General features: G+C 43.2%; 1 protein-coding gene across 6 annotated transcripts in view; it reads left to right on the top strand.

Moving 5' to 3' along the window:
• Positions 1–15,667, top strand: part of lrba (LPS responsive beige-like anchor protein) — a 343,066-nt gene that overhangs the window by 324,716 nt on the left and 2,683 nt on the right. For all 6 annotated transcript variants that reach the window (XM_031828372.1, XM_031828375.1, XM_031828374.1 and 3 more), the window contains 3 exons: positions 8,724–8,825; positions 9,095–9,291; positions 15,480–15,631. In XM_031828372.1, the coding sequence (XP_031684232.1) occupies positions 8,724–8,825; positions 9,095–9,291; positions 15,480–15,631 (451 nt within the window). The remainder of the gene's footprint in view (positions 1–8,723; positions 8,826–9,094; positions 9,292–15,479; positions 15,632–15,667) is intronic.

Below are 15,667 nucleotides of genomic sequence, written 5' to 3'. Positions count from 1 at the left end.
AAAAATGTTTATAAACATAATTCCACTTTGACAACATGGGATATTGTGTGTTGACCTGTGACACATTTGTTAAAATTTGATAAAACATTTTATTCAATCTATAACTCAACAAAATGTGGAAAAAGTCAAGCAGTGTAAATACATTTCTGAAGGCTCTGTATCTGTATATGTGCATCTGTTATTCTTCGGCCTGAGCCAGCCTGCGTTGTGTACAGAGTAGTTTGTGTGAATCAAGTGTGTTTCTGTCTTTCTCTGCCGGTCTCTGTCTCGGTCTCTGAGTGTGTGTGCATCTGTTATTCTCCAGCCTGCCAGATTCTGCATGGTGCACCAGTGAGTCTTAGCAGCAGTACTTTAATCAGTCCGGCCCACCACCACAATATGATGCTCCATTGCTCTAGGGTCTGCTAACCATAGGGCACGAACACACACACACACACACACACAATCTACACAATCAGTGCCTGATCCGTACACTCTTCTCTGTGAGTGAGTGAAGAGCAGTAGAGAGCATGCACAGTGGGAGGGGATTCTGCAGACTATACTGACCTCTGGTGGCTCAACGGTAGAACACACAGGTTTATGGGTCGTCCCCCCCACATTTTAAACCATGACTTTTTAATAAAGATACATTTAGGAAGTAGCCTCTAGATAATCATTCAGTGAACCACAGCTGAAATATATTTTTATATATTTTTTTTCTCTCTAAACATTACACACACACACACACACACCTAGGTAAATGATACCCTTCTCAGTACACAAACACACACACATTTATCTTTCCCCAGGTAAATGATAACCTTCTCAGTACACACACACACACACACACACACACACACACACACACACACACACACACACACACACACACACACACACACACACACACATCTTTCCCCAGGTAAATGATAACCTTCTCAGTACACAAACACACACACATTTATCTTTCCCCAGGTAAATGATACCCTTCTCAGTACACAAACACACACACATTTATCTTTCCCCAGGTAAATGATAACCTTCTCAGTACACACACACACACACACACACACACACACACACACACACACACACACACACACACACACACACACACACACACACACACACACACACACACACATCTTTCCCCAGGCAAATGATACCCTTCCCAGTACACACACACACACATCTTTCCCCAGGCAAATGATACCCTTCCCAGTACACACACACACACACACACACACACACACACACACACACACATTTATCTTTCCCCAGGTAAATGATACCCTTCTCAGTACACACACACATTATCTTTCCCCAGGTAAATGATACCCTTCTCAGTACACACACACACACATTTCTCTTTCCCCAGGTAAATGATACCCTTCTCAGTACACACACACACATTTCTCTTTCCCCAGGTAAATGATAACCTTCTCAGTACACACACACACACACACACCTTTCCCCAGGCAAATGATACCCTTCCCAGTACACACACACACAGACACACACATTTATCTTTCCCCAGGTAAATGATACCCTTCTCAGTACACACACACACACATTTATCTTTCCCCAGGTAAATGATACCCTTCTCAGTACACACACACACTCACACACACACACATTTCTCTTTCCCCAGGTAAGTGATACTCTTTTCAGTCTACACACACACACACACGTACGTTAGCAGTGTTGGTTTTATGTATTATATTGTAATCAGATGTCTGCCTAATGCAAACCAAATGGTGGTGAGCAGCTCAAAAGGTTAAACGATACACCAATATATCAGTTTTATTGATCTTCCACGGGCAAAATCCCACATCACGCTTTAATCCTCGCCGTTGTAGGGCATAAATCAGAGTTTCTGACGTTTAGGGTGTTTGACAGTTAACTTAATGAAATCTATACATGGAGAGATCATGACCTGTTGGTCTGGTGTGGCCACAGTGTCAGCATGGTGGAACGTAGTTGGAAAGTCGTCAGGGTGCCTGCCTGGGCCTTTAAAAGCCGTTAAAATACTTCACTGAAATTAACTTAAAGGGGTTGTCCATCATACCAGGAGCCTTTTTACTTTACAGGGGAGGTCAGTGGAGGTACAGAACGTTCTGCCTTTACCGTGTTTAGGGTTACTACCCATCAAGCTGAAGGCAGTTAGTGTATCGGAGGAGTCTGCACTAATGTTAGATTTACACACTTGTGTTTTTACTCCAGAAAGATTTTACTCCAGCAGACACATCAACAACCTAGGGATATTAATGGTTCAGAGAGTGTGTTTTTACTCCAGCAGGCACATGCAGGTATATTAATGGTTCAGAGAGTGTGTTTTTACTCCAGCAGACATATGCAGGTATATTAATGGTTCAGAGAGTGTGTTTTTACTCCAGCAGACATATGCAGGTATATTAATGGTTCAGAGAGTGTGTTTTTACTCCAGCAGGCACATGCAGGTATATTAATGGTTCAGAGAGTGTGTTTTTACTCCAGCAGGCACATGCAGGTATATTAATGGTTCAGAGAGTGTGTTTTTACTCCAGCAGACATATGCAGGTATATTAATGGTTCAGAGAGTGTGTTTTTACTCCAGCAGACATATGCAGGTATATTAATGGTTCAGAGAGTGTGTTTTTACTCCAGCAGACATATGCAGGTATATTAATGGTTCAGAGAGTGTGTTTTTACTCCAGCAGGCACATGCAGGTATATTAATGGTTCAGAGAGTGTGTTTTTACTCCAGCAGGCACATGCAGGTATATTAATGGTTCAGAGAGTGTGTTTTTACTCCAGCAGACATATGCAGGTATATTAATGGTTCAGAGAGTGTGTTTTTACTCCAGCAGACATATGCAGGTATATTAATGGTTCAGAGAGTGTGTTTTTACTCCAGCAGACACATGCAGGTATATTAATGGTTCAGAGAGTGTGTTTTTACTCCAGCAGACACATGCAGGTATATTAATGGTTCAGAGAGTGTGTTTTTACTCCAGCAGGTATATTAATGGTTCAGAGAGTGTGTTTTTACTCCAGCAGACACATGCAGGTATATTAATGGTTCAGAGAGTGTGTTTTTACTCCAGCAGACATATGCAGGTATATTAATGGTTCAGAGAGTGTGTTTTTACTCCAGCAGGCACATGCAGGTATATTAATGGTTCAGAGAGTGTGTTTTTACTCCAGCAGACATATGCAGGTATATTAATGGTTCAGAGAGTGTGTTTTTACTCCAGCAGGCACATGCAGGTATATTAATGGTTCAGAGAGTGTGTTTTTACTCCAGCAGACACATGCAGGTATATTAATGGTTCAGAGAGTGTGTTTTTACTCCAGCAGACACATGCAGGTATATTAATGGTTCAGAGAGTGTGTTTTTACTCCAGCAGACATATGCAGGTATATTAATGGTTCAGAGAGTGTGTTTTTACTCCAGCAGGCACATGCAGGTATATTAATGGTTCAGAGAGTGTGTTTTTACTCCAGCAGACATATGCAGGTATATTAATGGTTCAGAGAGTGTGTTTTTACTCCAGCAGACATATGCAGGTATATTAATGGTTCAGAAAGTGTGTTTTTACTCCAGCAGGCACATGCAGGTATATTAATGGTTCAGAGAGTGTGTTTTTACTCCAGCAGACATATGCAGGTATATTAATGGTTCAGAGAGTGTGTTTTTACTCCAGCAGGCACATGCAGGTATATTAATGGTTCAGAGAGTGTGTTTTTACTCCAGCAGACACATGCAGGTATATTAATGGTTCAGAGAGTGTGTTTTTACTCCAGCAGGTATATTAATGGTTCAGAGAGTGTGTTTTTACTCCAGCAGACACATGCAGGTATATTAATGGTTCAGAGAGTGTGTTTTTACTCCAGCAGGCACATGCAGGTATATTAATGGTTCAGAGAGTGTGTTTTTACTCCAGCAGGCACATGCAGGTATATTAATGGTTCAGAGAGTGTGTTTTTACTCCAGCAGACACATCAACAACCTAGGTATATTAATGGTTCAGAGAGTGTGTTTTTACTCCAGCAGGCACATGCAGGTATATTAATGGTTCAGAGAGTGTGTTTTTACTCCAGCAGACATATGCAGGTATATTAATGGTTCAGAGAGTGTGTTTTTACTCCAGCAGACATATGCAGGTATATTAATGGTTCAGAGAGTGTGTTTTTATTCCAGCAGGCACATGCAGGTATATTAATGGTTCAGAGAGTGTGTTTTTACTCCAGCAGGCACATGCAGGTATATTAATGGTTCAGAGAGTGTGTTTTTACTCCAGCAGACATATGCAGGTATATTAATGGTTCAGAGAGTGTGTTTTTACTCCAGCAGACATATGCAGGTATATTAATGGTTCAGAGAGTGTGTTTTTACTCCAGCAGACATATGCAGGTATATTAATGGTTCAGAGAGTGTGTTTTTACTCCAGCAGGCACATGCAGGTATATTAATGGTTCAGAGAGTGTGTTTTTACTCCAGCAGACACATGCAGGTATATTAATGGTTCAGAGAGTGTGTTTTTACTCCAGCAGACACATGCAGGTATATTAATGGTTCAGAGAGTGTGTTTTTACTCCAGCAGGTATATTAATGGTTCAGAGAGTGTGTTTTTACTCCAGCAGACACATGCAGGTATATTAATGGTTCAGAGAGTGTGTTTTTACTCCAGCAGACATATGCAGGTATATTAATGGTTCAGAGAGTGTGTTTTTACTCCAGCAGGCACATGCAGGTATATTAATGGTTCAGAGAGTGTGTTTTTACTCCAGCAGGCACATGCAGGTATATTAATGGTTCAGAGAGTGTGTTTTTACTCCAGCAGACATATGCAGGTATATTAATGGTTCAGAGAGTGTGTTTTTACTCCAGCAGACATATGCAGGTATATTAATGGTTCAGAGAGTGTGTTTTTACTCCAGCAGACACATGCAGGTATATTAATGGTTCAGAGAGTGTGTTTTTACTCCAGCAGACACATGCAGGTATATTAATGGTTCAGAGAGTGTGTTTTTACTCCAGCAGGTATATTAATGGTTCAGAGAGTGTGTTTTTACTCCAGCAGACACATGCAGGTATATTAATGGTTCAGAGAGTGTGTTTTTACTCCAGCAGACATATGCAGGTATATTAATGGTTCAGAGAGTGTGTTTTTACTCCAGCAGGCACATGCAGGTATATTAATGGTTCAGAGAGTGTGTTTTTACTCCAGCAGACATATGCAGGTATATTAATGGTTCAGAGAGTGTGTTTTTACTCCAGCAGGCACATGCAGGTATATTAATGGTTCAGAGAGTGTGTTTTTATTCCAGCAGACACATGCAGGTATATTAATGGTTCAGAGAGTGTGTTTTTACTCCAGCAGACACATGCAGGTATATTAATGGTTCAGAGAGTGTGTTTTTACTCCAGCAGACATATGCAGGTATATTAATGGTTCAGAGAGTGTGTTTTTACTCCAGCAGGCACATGCAGGTATATTAATGGTTCAGAGAGTGTGTTTTTACTCCAGCAGACATATGCAGGTATATTAATGGTTCAGAGAGTGTGTTTTTACTCCAGCAGACATATGCAGGTATATTAATGGTTCAGAGAGTGTGTTTTTACTCCAGCAGGCACATGCATGTATATTAATGGTTCAGAGAGTGTGTTTTTACTCCAGCAGACATATGCAGGTATATTAATGGTTCAGAGAGTGTGTTTTTACTCCAGCAGGCACATGCAGGTATATTAATGGTTCAGAGAGTGTGTTTTTACTCCAGCAGACACATGCAGGTATATTAATGGTTCAGAGAGTGTGTTTTTACTCCAGCAGGTATATTAATGGTTCAGAGAGTGTGTTTTTACTCCAGCAGACACATGCAGGTATATTAATGGTTCAGAGAGTGTGTTTTTACTCCAGCAGACATATGCAGGTATATTAATGGTTCAGAGAGTGTGTTTTTACTCCAGCAGGCACATGCAGGTATATTAATGGTTCAGAGAGTGTGTTTTTACTCCAGCAGACATATGCAGGTATATTAATGGTTCAGAGAGTGTGTTTTTACTCCATCAGACACATGCAACAACTAGGTATATTAATGTTTCAGAGAGTGTGTTTTTACTCCAGCAGGTGTATTAATGGTTCAGAGAGTGTGTTTTTGCTCCAGCAGGCACATGCAGGTATATTAATGGTTCAGAGAGTGTGTTTTTACTCCAGCAGGCACATGCAGGTATATTAATGGTTCAGAGAGTGTGTTTTTGCTCCAGCAGACACATGCAGGTATATTAATGGTTCAGAGAGTGTGTTTTTACTCCAGCAGACACATGCAGGTATATTAATGGTTCAGAGAGTGTGTTTTTACTCCAGCAGACACATGCAGGTATATTAATGGTTCAGATAGTGTGTTTTTACTCCAGCAGACACATGCAGGTATATTAATGGTTCAGAGAGTGTGTTTTTACTCCAGCAGACACATGCAGGTATATTAATGGTTCAGAGAGTGTGTTTTTACTCCAGCAGACACATGCAGGTATATTAATGGTTCAGAGAGTGTGTTTTTACTCCAGCAGACACATGCAGGTATATTAATGGTTCAGAGAGTGTGTTTTTACTCCAGCAGACACATGCAGGTATATTAATGGTTCAGAGAGTGTGTTTTTACTCTAGCAGACACATGCAGGTATATTAATGGTTCAGAGAGTGTGTGTTTTTGCTCAGCACATTTGTTTGCAAGTAGATGGTTTATATGATGGAATATTGAGACTTTTATGTTAATGACAGTTTTATACATGTTATTTTAGAACGTTTACTATTGGTGTTGTTGGTAGCACTTAATATGCTGTAATACTGTAAATTGTTTTGCTTGTATGTCAAGTGAGTCAGTCATTTATGTATCTTGAGTTAAACTTAACCAAAGTCTAATTCAATTGTGGCGTGAAGTTGTTAAATGTGCAGTCAAAATACTCAAATTTATACCAACGCTTGTTGGTTTGCACAATGGCTATATAGTGGGAAAAGTGCTAGTGAACATAGTCAGCTATCTCCTAGGTATGTTCTCTACATCATCAATGGTGAACATAGTCAGCTATCTCCTAGGTGTGTTCTCTACAACATCAATGGTGAACATAGTCAGCTATCTCCTAGGTGTGTTCTCTACAACATCAATGGTGAACATAGTCAGCTATCTCCTAGGTGTGTTCTCTACATCATCAATGGTGAACATAGTCAGCTATCTCCTAGGTGGGTTCTCTACAACATCAATGGTGAACATAGTCAGCTATCTCCTAGGTATGTTCTCTACAACATCAATGGTGAACATAGTCAGCTATCTCCTAGGTGTGTTCTCTACAACATCACTCCTCAGAACGTGCTGTTCCAATCCTCAAGGCTCAGCAAAGTAACAGCATATTCTATAGGTGGCTCCCATGTAAAACAATTTGGTATTTAACAACCATGTCCATTCTAGCTTTTCCATTTCTATGACTTCCTTCTTGAAGTGCTGTCTGTCGGTCTGTCTCCTGCTGTAGTTGAACTTGACCCTGTCCTCTCCTCTGTTTGAGAAGACCCAGGGCACCGTGCGATACGTGGTGTTGAGACGCCCTCTGTCTGATAGTGACCTCCTAATGAACTGCAGTGTGGGACTGACTGTGGTACAGTGCTTTAGCAGCTTTACTATGACCTCTGACCTCTCACCCCACATCAAAGGGAGCAGGGGTCAGCTGGGACCCCCTGTTAAACACCAATATTATCAGTGCAGCAACCTGGCTCCTGTAAAGCACCACAAAGTGGCAGGCAGACTTTACCATCCCTCAGAGAGAGGGAGGGAGGCAGGAAGGGATAGAGGGAGGGTGGGGGGGGGGGGGGGGTGGTAAGGTTTGACTCTTTCTTCTCTGTCTACTCTGCAGTGCATGTCCGTTGGCTGTATTTACTTAACACGTTTCATCACTGACTGATGTAGTGGTCAACATTGTGGTATATCCAACACTGGGCAGTACCAGTATTAGCAGGACAGGTGTTGATTGGTTGGAGCTAACCCAGAGCAGAACTCTTGTTTGGGCTCTTGTCTCTGATGGCTCAGCCCAACGCACGTGAATGATGGGCTGTTCTTTTTGGCACTTCTTTCTCCTCATCTCCTAAAGGACGGTGTCAGAGCCCAGTCTCTTGTCTGGAGGCAACTGGAGTTGGTTAGGTTCTTCTGGGGGAGTACAGTGTATTAAAGGAAGAGGGAGACTGTTAGTGGCAAGTGTTGGAGAGAGAGAGTGGAGATGGTATCACTTGAGTCCTGTCTGTTTGCTGAGAGGGGTGGGGGTGAGTTGGGAGTGTGTCTGGTCTGGGTCTCTGATGAAGAATAATTATTCTAGAATAAATGGCAGCTACTATGCTCTAGTTCCAGTGATGTCAGAGTCCACCACATAGCCACCCACTCTTAAATAAGGACCAATTCTCACAACCACCCACACCCAGTGGCTAAAACCACTGTCATGATGAGAGCTCATCAGAATCACTCTGCCCCGTCGCATTAGCCGGAGCACATACTCTGACAACATGTTGGCATTCATTTCTGAATTTTCATTTCTGTGTGGTGAAATGCATGACCATAAAGTGGGTCTTCCACTTTGAATATACCAAGCATCACATTCTGAGGCATTATGATTTATAGGAAAATGGTTGTGTGGATTTACCGCCCTCTAGTGGCTATAAAATGAACATCCCCACACCTGATTTCCATTGGCTAGCGTGCGTTTGTGTGTTTTTCCCCAGCTGAGTTTGTGACGCCCAGAGCCATCCTGACTGGTCATGACTGTGAGGTGACCTGCGCCAGTGTGTGTGCCGAGCTGGGACTGGTCATCAGTGGCTGCAGAGGTGAGTATGTGTGTGGATGAAGCGAGGCCTCTTGCTATAGACTGGGTTCAAAGTGACTTAGATCTTGGTCACACTGACAATATGAATGTCAGAACAGTGAACACTTTCATACTGAACAACCTCATACGGTCAATGTAGACACGTCTGTCAGTCGCTTTGGATATAGAAGAAGAAATGACCATGTTATAATGTCATTATGATGAAAACCCTTGAGTGATTCATTGGAAATCAGTACCTGGTTAGTAACTTCTGTGTTCCTCCACTCACAGAGGGCCCGTGTCTGATCCATTCCATGAATGGGGACCTGCTGCGGACCCTGGAGGGCCCAGGGGGCTGCTCGCAGCCCCGTCTCATCCAGTCCTCTACAGAGGGCCACGCCGTAGTCTACTACGACAAGGGACACTTCTGCTTCTTCTCCATCAATGGAAAGCTGCTGGGACACATGGAGGTGGAGGAGAACATCAGGGTAAAGGAACCCACTGATATAGAGGGACAAAGTCATTTCATTAAGCTTCTAATGTTTTGTTGGAAAGCCTAGTGTACACACGTTTCAACCTTCATCAAGCCTCTCTCTGTCCTGTTCTATTCTACTGGTCTGGGGAAGTTTCTGTGCTTCATCATGCCAGTGGTCTGCTCTCTGATTAAAGGCCAGCTCCGTGGTCTGAGGCCTGTCTGCCTCAGGGCATACACATCTACAAACCCCTCACGCACACACACATGTGCGCACACACACACTTCTAGCCTAGGAAGTAGCAGGTCAAAGGCTCTTTCCTTCCATTTCTCCTCCAACCTTTCCTCTCCTCCAGTCCAGACAAGTCTCTTTGATCCTGGGCTCCCGTGTCGAGTCCTATCAGGTCTTAGTGCTGGTTCAACATGGCAGGAGGGCGGACATTCTCCCAGTCCTAGCCCCATTAACAACCCTCAGGCACCACACGACACATTCCCACATTTCACATTTCCTGCCTCACGGCTACGGTGTCACAAAATGGCCGCCGCTCTTTGGCCAGTTTCCCGTTCCCCCTGTTTCCGATGGGCCTGGGAAATGTAACCCAGTCCCTCATAGGCACACCTGCTTCCCATTTGAGCCAGCTGTACTCTGCCCCTGTCACCGAGTCACAGTCATAGCCACAGCCATAGCACCAGGATCTAGACTGATTACTGAGCTATATACATACATACCCCCCCCCCCCCCCCCCATTTGTTTCCAATAAGCAGACTGGATCAGAATTCATTGGCAGAGCAAGTCTGGTATTGAGTTGGTGTTGATTGTAGTGAAATCACATGCTGCTGAATAGGGAAGGTTATTAAATGGATGACCTTAGAAGATTAGAATGAGTTTCATATTCTACTGAAGATTAGGTTGGTGAGATCCAGATCAGAGTATGTTCCAAATAGCTGTTATGAAGATTAGTTTTCCGATTTTGTCCACCACTATTTTGTTACGTACAACAGTTTTGCCAATAGTGTAGCCAGCCTCCTTTTCTCATAAATATAAACTGTTAGTCTTTATCTATCAGATCACAATGACTCTCTGATAGACAGTTAGTTGCTGTCTGATCCAACACAGTTGTAGGTTTTTCCAGGTCCCCGTAGTGTACTCCCCAGCCCGTTCTTTTCATGTACATAAACCGCTAGCCATTCCTGGGCCGTTGTGCGTCTCTCCCCTGCTGGGCGTTGTAAATTCCTGCCACGTCAGACAGAATCAGGGCAGTCTTCACATCTCAGGGTAGCTCTGTGAGAGCAGCGCCCCCCCTCGTCTCAGTATGAGGCCTGGACGGGGTGTTTAATGCACTGCACTAGACACCAGTATCAATCTTCAGCTAGCGCTGCGTCCCACCACACAGCAGGACTCCGGGATAAATAAATGTTTGTCCTGGCCCAAGGTGTCCCCTTACAGTAGTCTTGTCCCAGACTGTGTGTGTGTGTACATTTTTATGTGTGTGGGTGCACAAGTGCTTATGTGTGCATGCAGCGTGAATGTGACTGTGTGTGTGTGGGCATGTTAATAACTGGAGCCTATATTTGTATTGGTATTTATTATGGATCCCCATTAGGTCCTGCCAGACAAATGAAGACAAAATTGAACAGTACATGTAACATTATTACACCACTACATATATGTGTGTAGAGTCAGTGTTCTGGCGTGTGTGTGTGTCTCCTCATAGTCCGCATTGTTCCATAAGGTATAGTTTTATGTTTGTTACAGCTTGCATGAGTTACTTGATGTGGAATAGAGTTCCATGTAGTCATGGCTCTGTGTAGTACTGTGTGTTTTCCTGAGTTTGTTTTGGACTTGGGGACTGTGAAGAGACCCCTGGTGGCATGTTTTGTGGAGTATGCATGGGTGTCTGAGCTCTGTGCTAGTCGTTTGAACATACAGCTCGGTGCTTTCAACAAAGGAAAGTAGTGATGCAGTCAATATTTCGTCTACTTTGAGCTAGGAGAGATTGACATGTATGTCATTGATGTCTCTGTGTACATTTAAGGGCCAGGCATGCTGCTCTATTCTGGGCCAACTGTAATGTGCCTATGTCCCTCTTTGTGTCACTTGCCTGTATGACTGGGCAGTAGTCCAGGTGTGACAAAACTAGTGCCTGTAGAACTTTTGTTGATAGCGATGCCAAGAAGCAGAGCAACACTTTATTACAGATAGATCTCTCCCCATCTTAGCTACCACTGCATCAATATCTTTGGACCATGTCAGTTTACAATCCAGGGTTACACCAAGCAGTTTAGTCTCCTCAATTTTCTCAATTTCCACATGATTCATTACAAGATTTAGTTCAGGGTTTAGTGAATGATTTGTCCCAAATACAATGTTTTTTTTTAAAAGTATTTAGGACTAGCTTATTACTTGCCACCCATTATAAACTGACTGCAGCTCTTTGTTAAAGGCTGCAGTGATTTCACTTGCTGTAGTAGCTGATGTGTAGAATGTTGAGTCATCAGCATACATAGACACACAAGCTTTACTCAGAGCCAGTGCCAGGTAATTAGTAAAGATTATAACAAGTAAGGGGCCTAGACAGCTGCCCTGGAGAATGCCCAACTCCACCTGGATTATGTTGGAGAGGCTTCCATTAAAAAAACACCCTCTGTGTTAGACATATAACTCTCGATCCATGATATAGATGTAAAGCCACAGATTATGATGAATAATGTCAAAAACTGATGTCATTTATCCCATTTAGAATATGGCCCTAGTTGCGTTGGAGGGTAAAGAGAGTTGTAACTCTCAGCAACAACCTCTCTCCCGACTGGTTCTCTGATAGCAGATTCATCCAGCGTAGTTGAGTTGAGGCCATGCTGAATGGATTACAGTCTTAGCCCCACTAATATAACTCAGACAGTAAGTAACCATTCTAGCAGATTGTGTTCACTGTCACTGTTCTCCGTGTGCATGTAACTGCTAGAATGAACAGCACCATAAATTCAGCTTTTACCTTGAGCAGACGACACAGAATCCCACCTAAATCTTCACATTCCCCTTTGACCTTCACATTCCCCTTCGCTCTCCCCAGAAAGCAGGAAATATGGGCATGTGGTTCTATAATAGTTCTCCCTGGCATCATTGCCAGGTTCTGAAGTCATCCTTCAGACACCTGAGTCACGTCGGCAATCTTGGCTCCTGTGGAGACGGCGGCCATCTTGTTTGGCCTCCCAGTCGCAGAGTGGCTGATTTTTATTATGTCCTGGATCAACCTCCCACCTGTGTCTGGCTGAGTCGTCTGCCAGGTCTCCAACCCCCCAGCAGCACACAGTGGGTGATGTACTAGGCCATAGAAGGCTACATCAACACCAGTAAGTACATCATCAGTGCCAGAGGCTGGATGGAGTAACACTGACTTCACACAGTCTACATGGAGGAACAATTAAAGGAGAGTAACTGTCAGGTTAGTTCACGCTTATGAGTTGAGGTCATGAATCAGAACAAGTTCAGTTTGGGACTGCTGCCACTAGTTCTGTGAATGTAATGGGTCATTCCTGAAATACTGAGCCATTTTGGCAAACAATATCTAAACTACATTTTCCTTTATTGAGTTAATCCTAAATGATGTTGATCTAAATGTCTGTTCTCTTAATCAATAGTGTCAGATTAACTGACAAAAATTGCTATGGGGCTTTATATGGCAAGATAAAGGACGCAATTACACAGATATCAGACACACTGCAAACAAATCTAAACAGAATGACATCCCCAACCCCTCCCTCCCCCAATCACCCCACAGCCATACTCCTTTCCCAGAATCCTTTCCCAGTCCTCTTGGATGGCGATCTAACAAAATGCTCTGGAAAGATTGATCCCTCAGTCTCGTTGCCAGTGTGTGTGCCTGAGTGAGTGTGTGTGCCTGAGTGAGTGTGTGGCTCGTGTGTATATGCGTGTGTGTGAGTCAGTGCATTAGTTCAGACTGCCAGGTCTTCTACTGTCAGCAGTGGTCCGTTCACTGGACATCTTCCCTGTGGCTCATAAGAAGAGGCCAAAGACTGACTGTCTGTCTGTACTGTATACCTGAAACCAGTTATCACTTCAGGTCCATTGGGAGCAGTCAGGCTAGCTAGAGTGACCTTTGGCTTATTGGGAAAACATTTCCCCCTGTTTTGAATGTGCAATGACTGTCTTTGTTAAACATTTTGATTGTTAAATGATCCATTATATTAGTTTTAGTGGTGGAATAAGCATCTAACTCAACTTTAGATTGTTAAATGATCCATTATATTAGTTTTAGTGGTGGTATAAGCACAACTAACACAACTTTAGATTGACTTGAGTTGGTATCACAAAAGCAGCTAAACTGATTGCCAGGAATGTGACAAGTTGAGTTAAGTTCAAAATAAGTTGTGTTCATTTGAAAAATTAGACTATAAAATAAATGCAAATACTGAACTATGTTGTATGCTCAACTAAATGGGGAAATTATAGTATTTTATTTTTAAGTACTGAGCATGTGGCTCTGTAATGGTTCTCTCTGGCATCTTGGCTCTGAAGTCTTCCTTCAGATACCTGAGTCTTGTCTGCCATCTTGGCTCCTGTGATCATTTTGTTTGGCCTACCAATCACAGTGGCAGATTTATTCTGTCTGGGAACAGCCTCCTACCTGTGTCTGGCTGAGTCGTCTGCCAGGTCTCCAACCCCCCAGCAGCACACAGTGGGTCATGTACTAGGCCATAGAAGGCTACATCAACACCAGTAAGTACATCATCAGTGCCAGAGGCTGGATGGAGTAACACTGACTTCACACAGTCTACATGGAGGAACAATTGAAAGAGAGAGTGTGTGTGTGTGTGTGTGTGTGTGTGCGTGTGCGTGAGTCAGTGGATTAGTTCAGATTAAGAGGCCAAAGACTGACTGTCTGTCTGCAACCGGTGATCAACTCCATTTTGGGAGCAGTCAGGCTAGCTAAAGTAATTTTTCTTATAGGGTAGACATTTCCCCGTTCTGAATGTGCAACGACTGTCTTTCTTAAATGTTTTGATTGTTAAATGATCCATTATATTAGTTTTAGCGGTGGTATAAGCATCTAACACAACCTTTGATTGACTTGAGTTGGTATCACAAAATAAGCTAAACTGATTGCCAGGAATGTGCCAATATGCGTTAAGTTCAAAACTAAGTTTTGTTCATTTCAAATATTTAGCATTTGAAATATACTCTGCCGGCTGCACCACATATGGCTTGGATGATGAATGTTTTTGTTTAATCTTCCATCCGGTAATTGCACTTCTCTTCTCATCTTTCTAAGGCAGCTGTGACTGAAATAGCTGCATCCCATCTAACATACAGTATGTTAATGTGAAACCGCTAATTAGACTAACTTACACTAGTTATTACTTACAACATTTCCTTGTCATCTCATCAGCGTTCGTTACCTCGTGATTGATGCCTCCGACTGGCTTCAATTTCCAACTATATACTGAATGCATAAATATACCCCAACACAGAAGTTTAGTGTCGGGCCGTAGTGTATCCCCGTTTCCCTTGGGAACCCATTCAAGTGTAACACAGCCCATAAGTGCACAGGAAAACCAGATGAGCAGAATAAATCTCTCTCCACTGTGTCTGTGGAGAGCCGTGCCTTGTAGCACTTCAGGTGGATGGACTGCTGTTCAGTGCTGTGCTGCTCGCCACATGAATGTTGTGAAATATCTGATTGATTCTGTGCCTCTCTCGCTTGGTGCAGGAAGTGCTCACAGAGACTGTGATTGAAATAGCACACCATGAGGTAGGTGGTGAAGTCACTGGTGTCCTAGACTCGGTCACTAAATCGGACCACACCACAAAGCCTAAACTGATAAAGCTTTGGTTGATTGTTATTAAGGAGTTGTTGTAGACACCTCTCTCTATTGGACAAATAGCAGACGCCAATATGGCGACAGGATTCCTCACTGGCCAATAAGCCCATGTTCATTATGCTTTATGATAGTGGTCAGCTCTGGTGTGGTGTGAGGGAGTTACACATCCCATCCAAATCTCTGCATGTATTAGCGCCCTCCAGTGGTAGGTGCAATAGGTTGCAGGTCATGACATTGTCCACAGGAGGGCGCTGACAGCCTCGTTGGCAATGCAATAGAACAGTAATACAGGAATGTTCCCTATTGTCTTGTACATAACTTCTCCTGTCAGTCAAAGTGCTGCTGTTTCTCCTCTCCCGTCAGGCCATGCTGCTGAGTCGGGACGGACAGTACCTGCTGACGGGGGGAGACGGGGGAGTTCTGTCTGTCTGGCAGGTTCACAACCTCAAACAGATGTTCACCTACCCTGGCTGTGACGCAGGCATCCGCTCCATGGCCATGTCCAATGACCAAAGGTAACATACACACCTGGACTCTGACGCTGTAATCTT

This window comes from Oncorhynchus kisutch, linkage group LG7 (assembly GCF_002021735.2).
Source record: "Oncorhynchus kisutch isolate 150728-3 linkage group LG7, Okis_V2, whole genome shotgun sequence".
Lineage (NCBI taxonomy): Eukaryota > Metazoa > Chordata > Actinopteri > Salmoniformes > Salmonidae > Oncorhynchus > Oncorhynchus kisutch.
The sequence above is the reverse complement of the archived record's forward strand: the minus strand, read 5'-3'. Positions and strand labels throughout refer to the sequence as shown.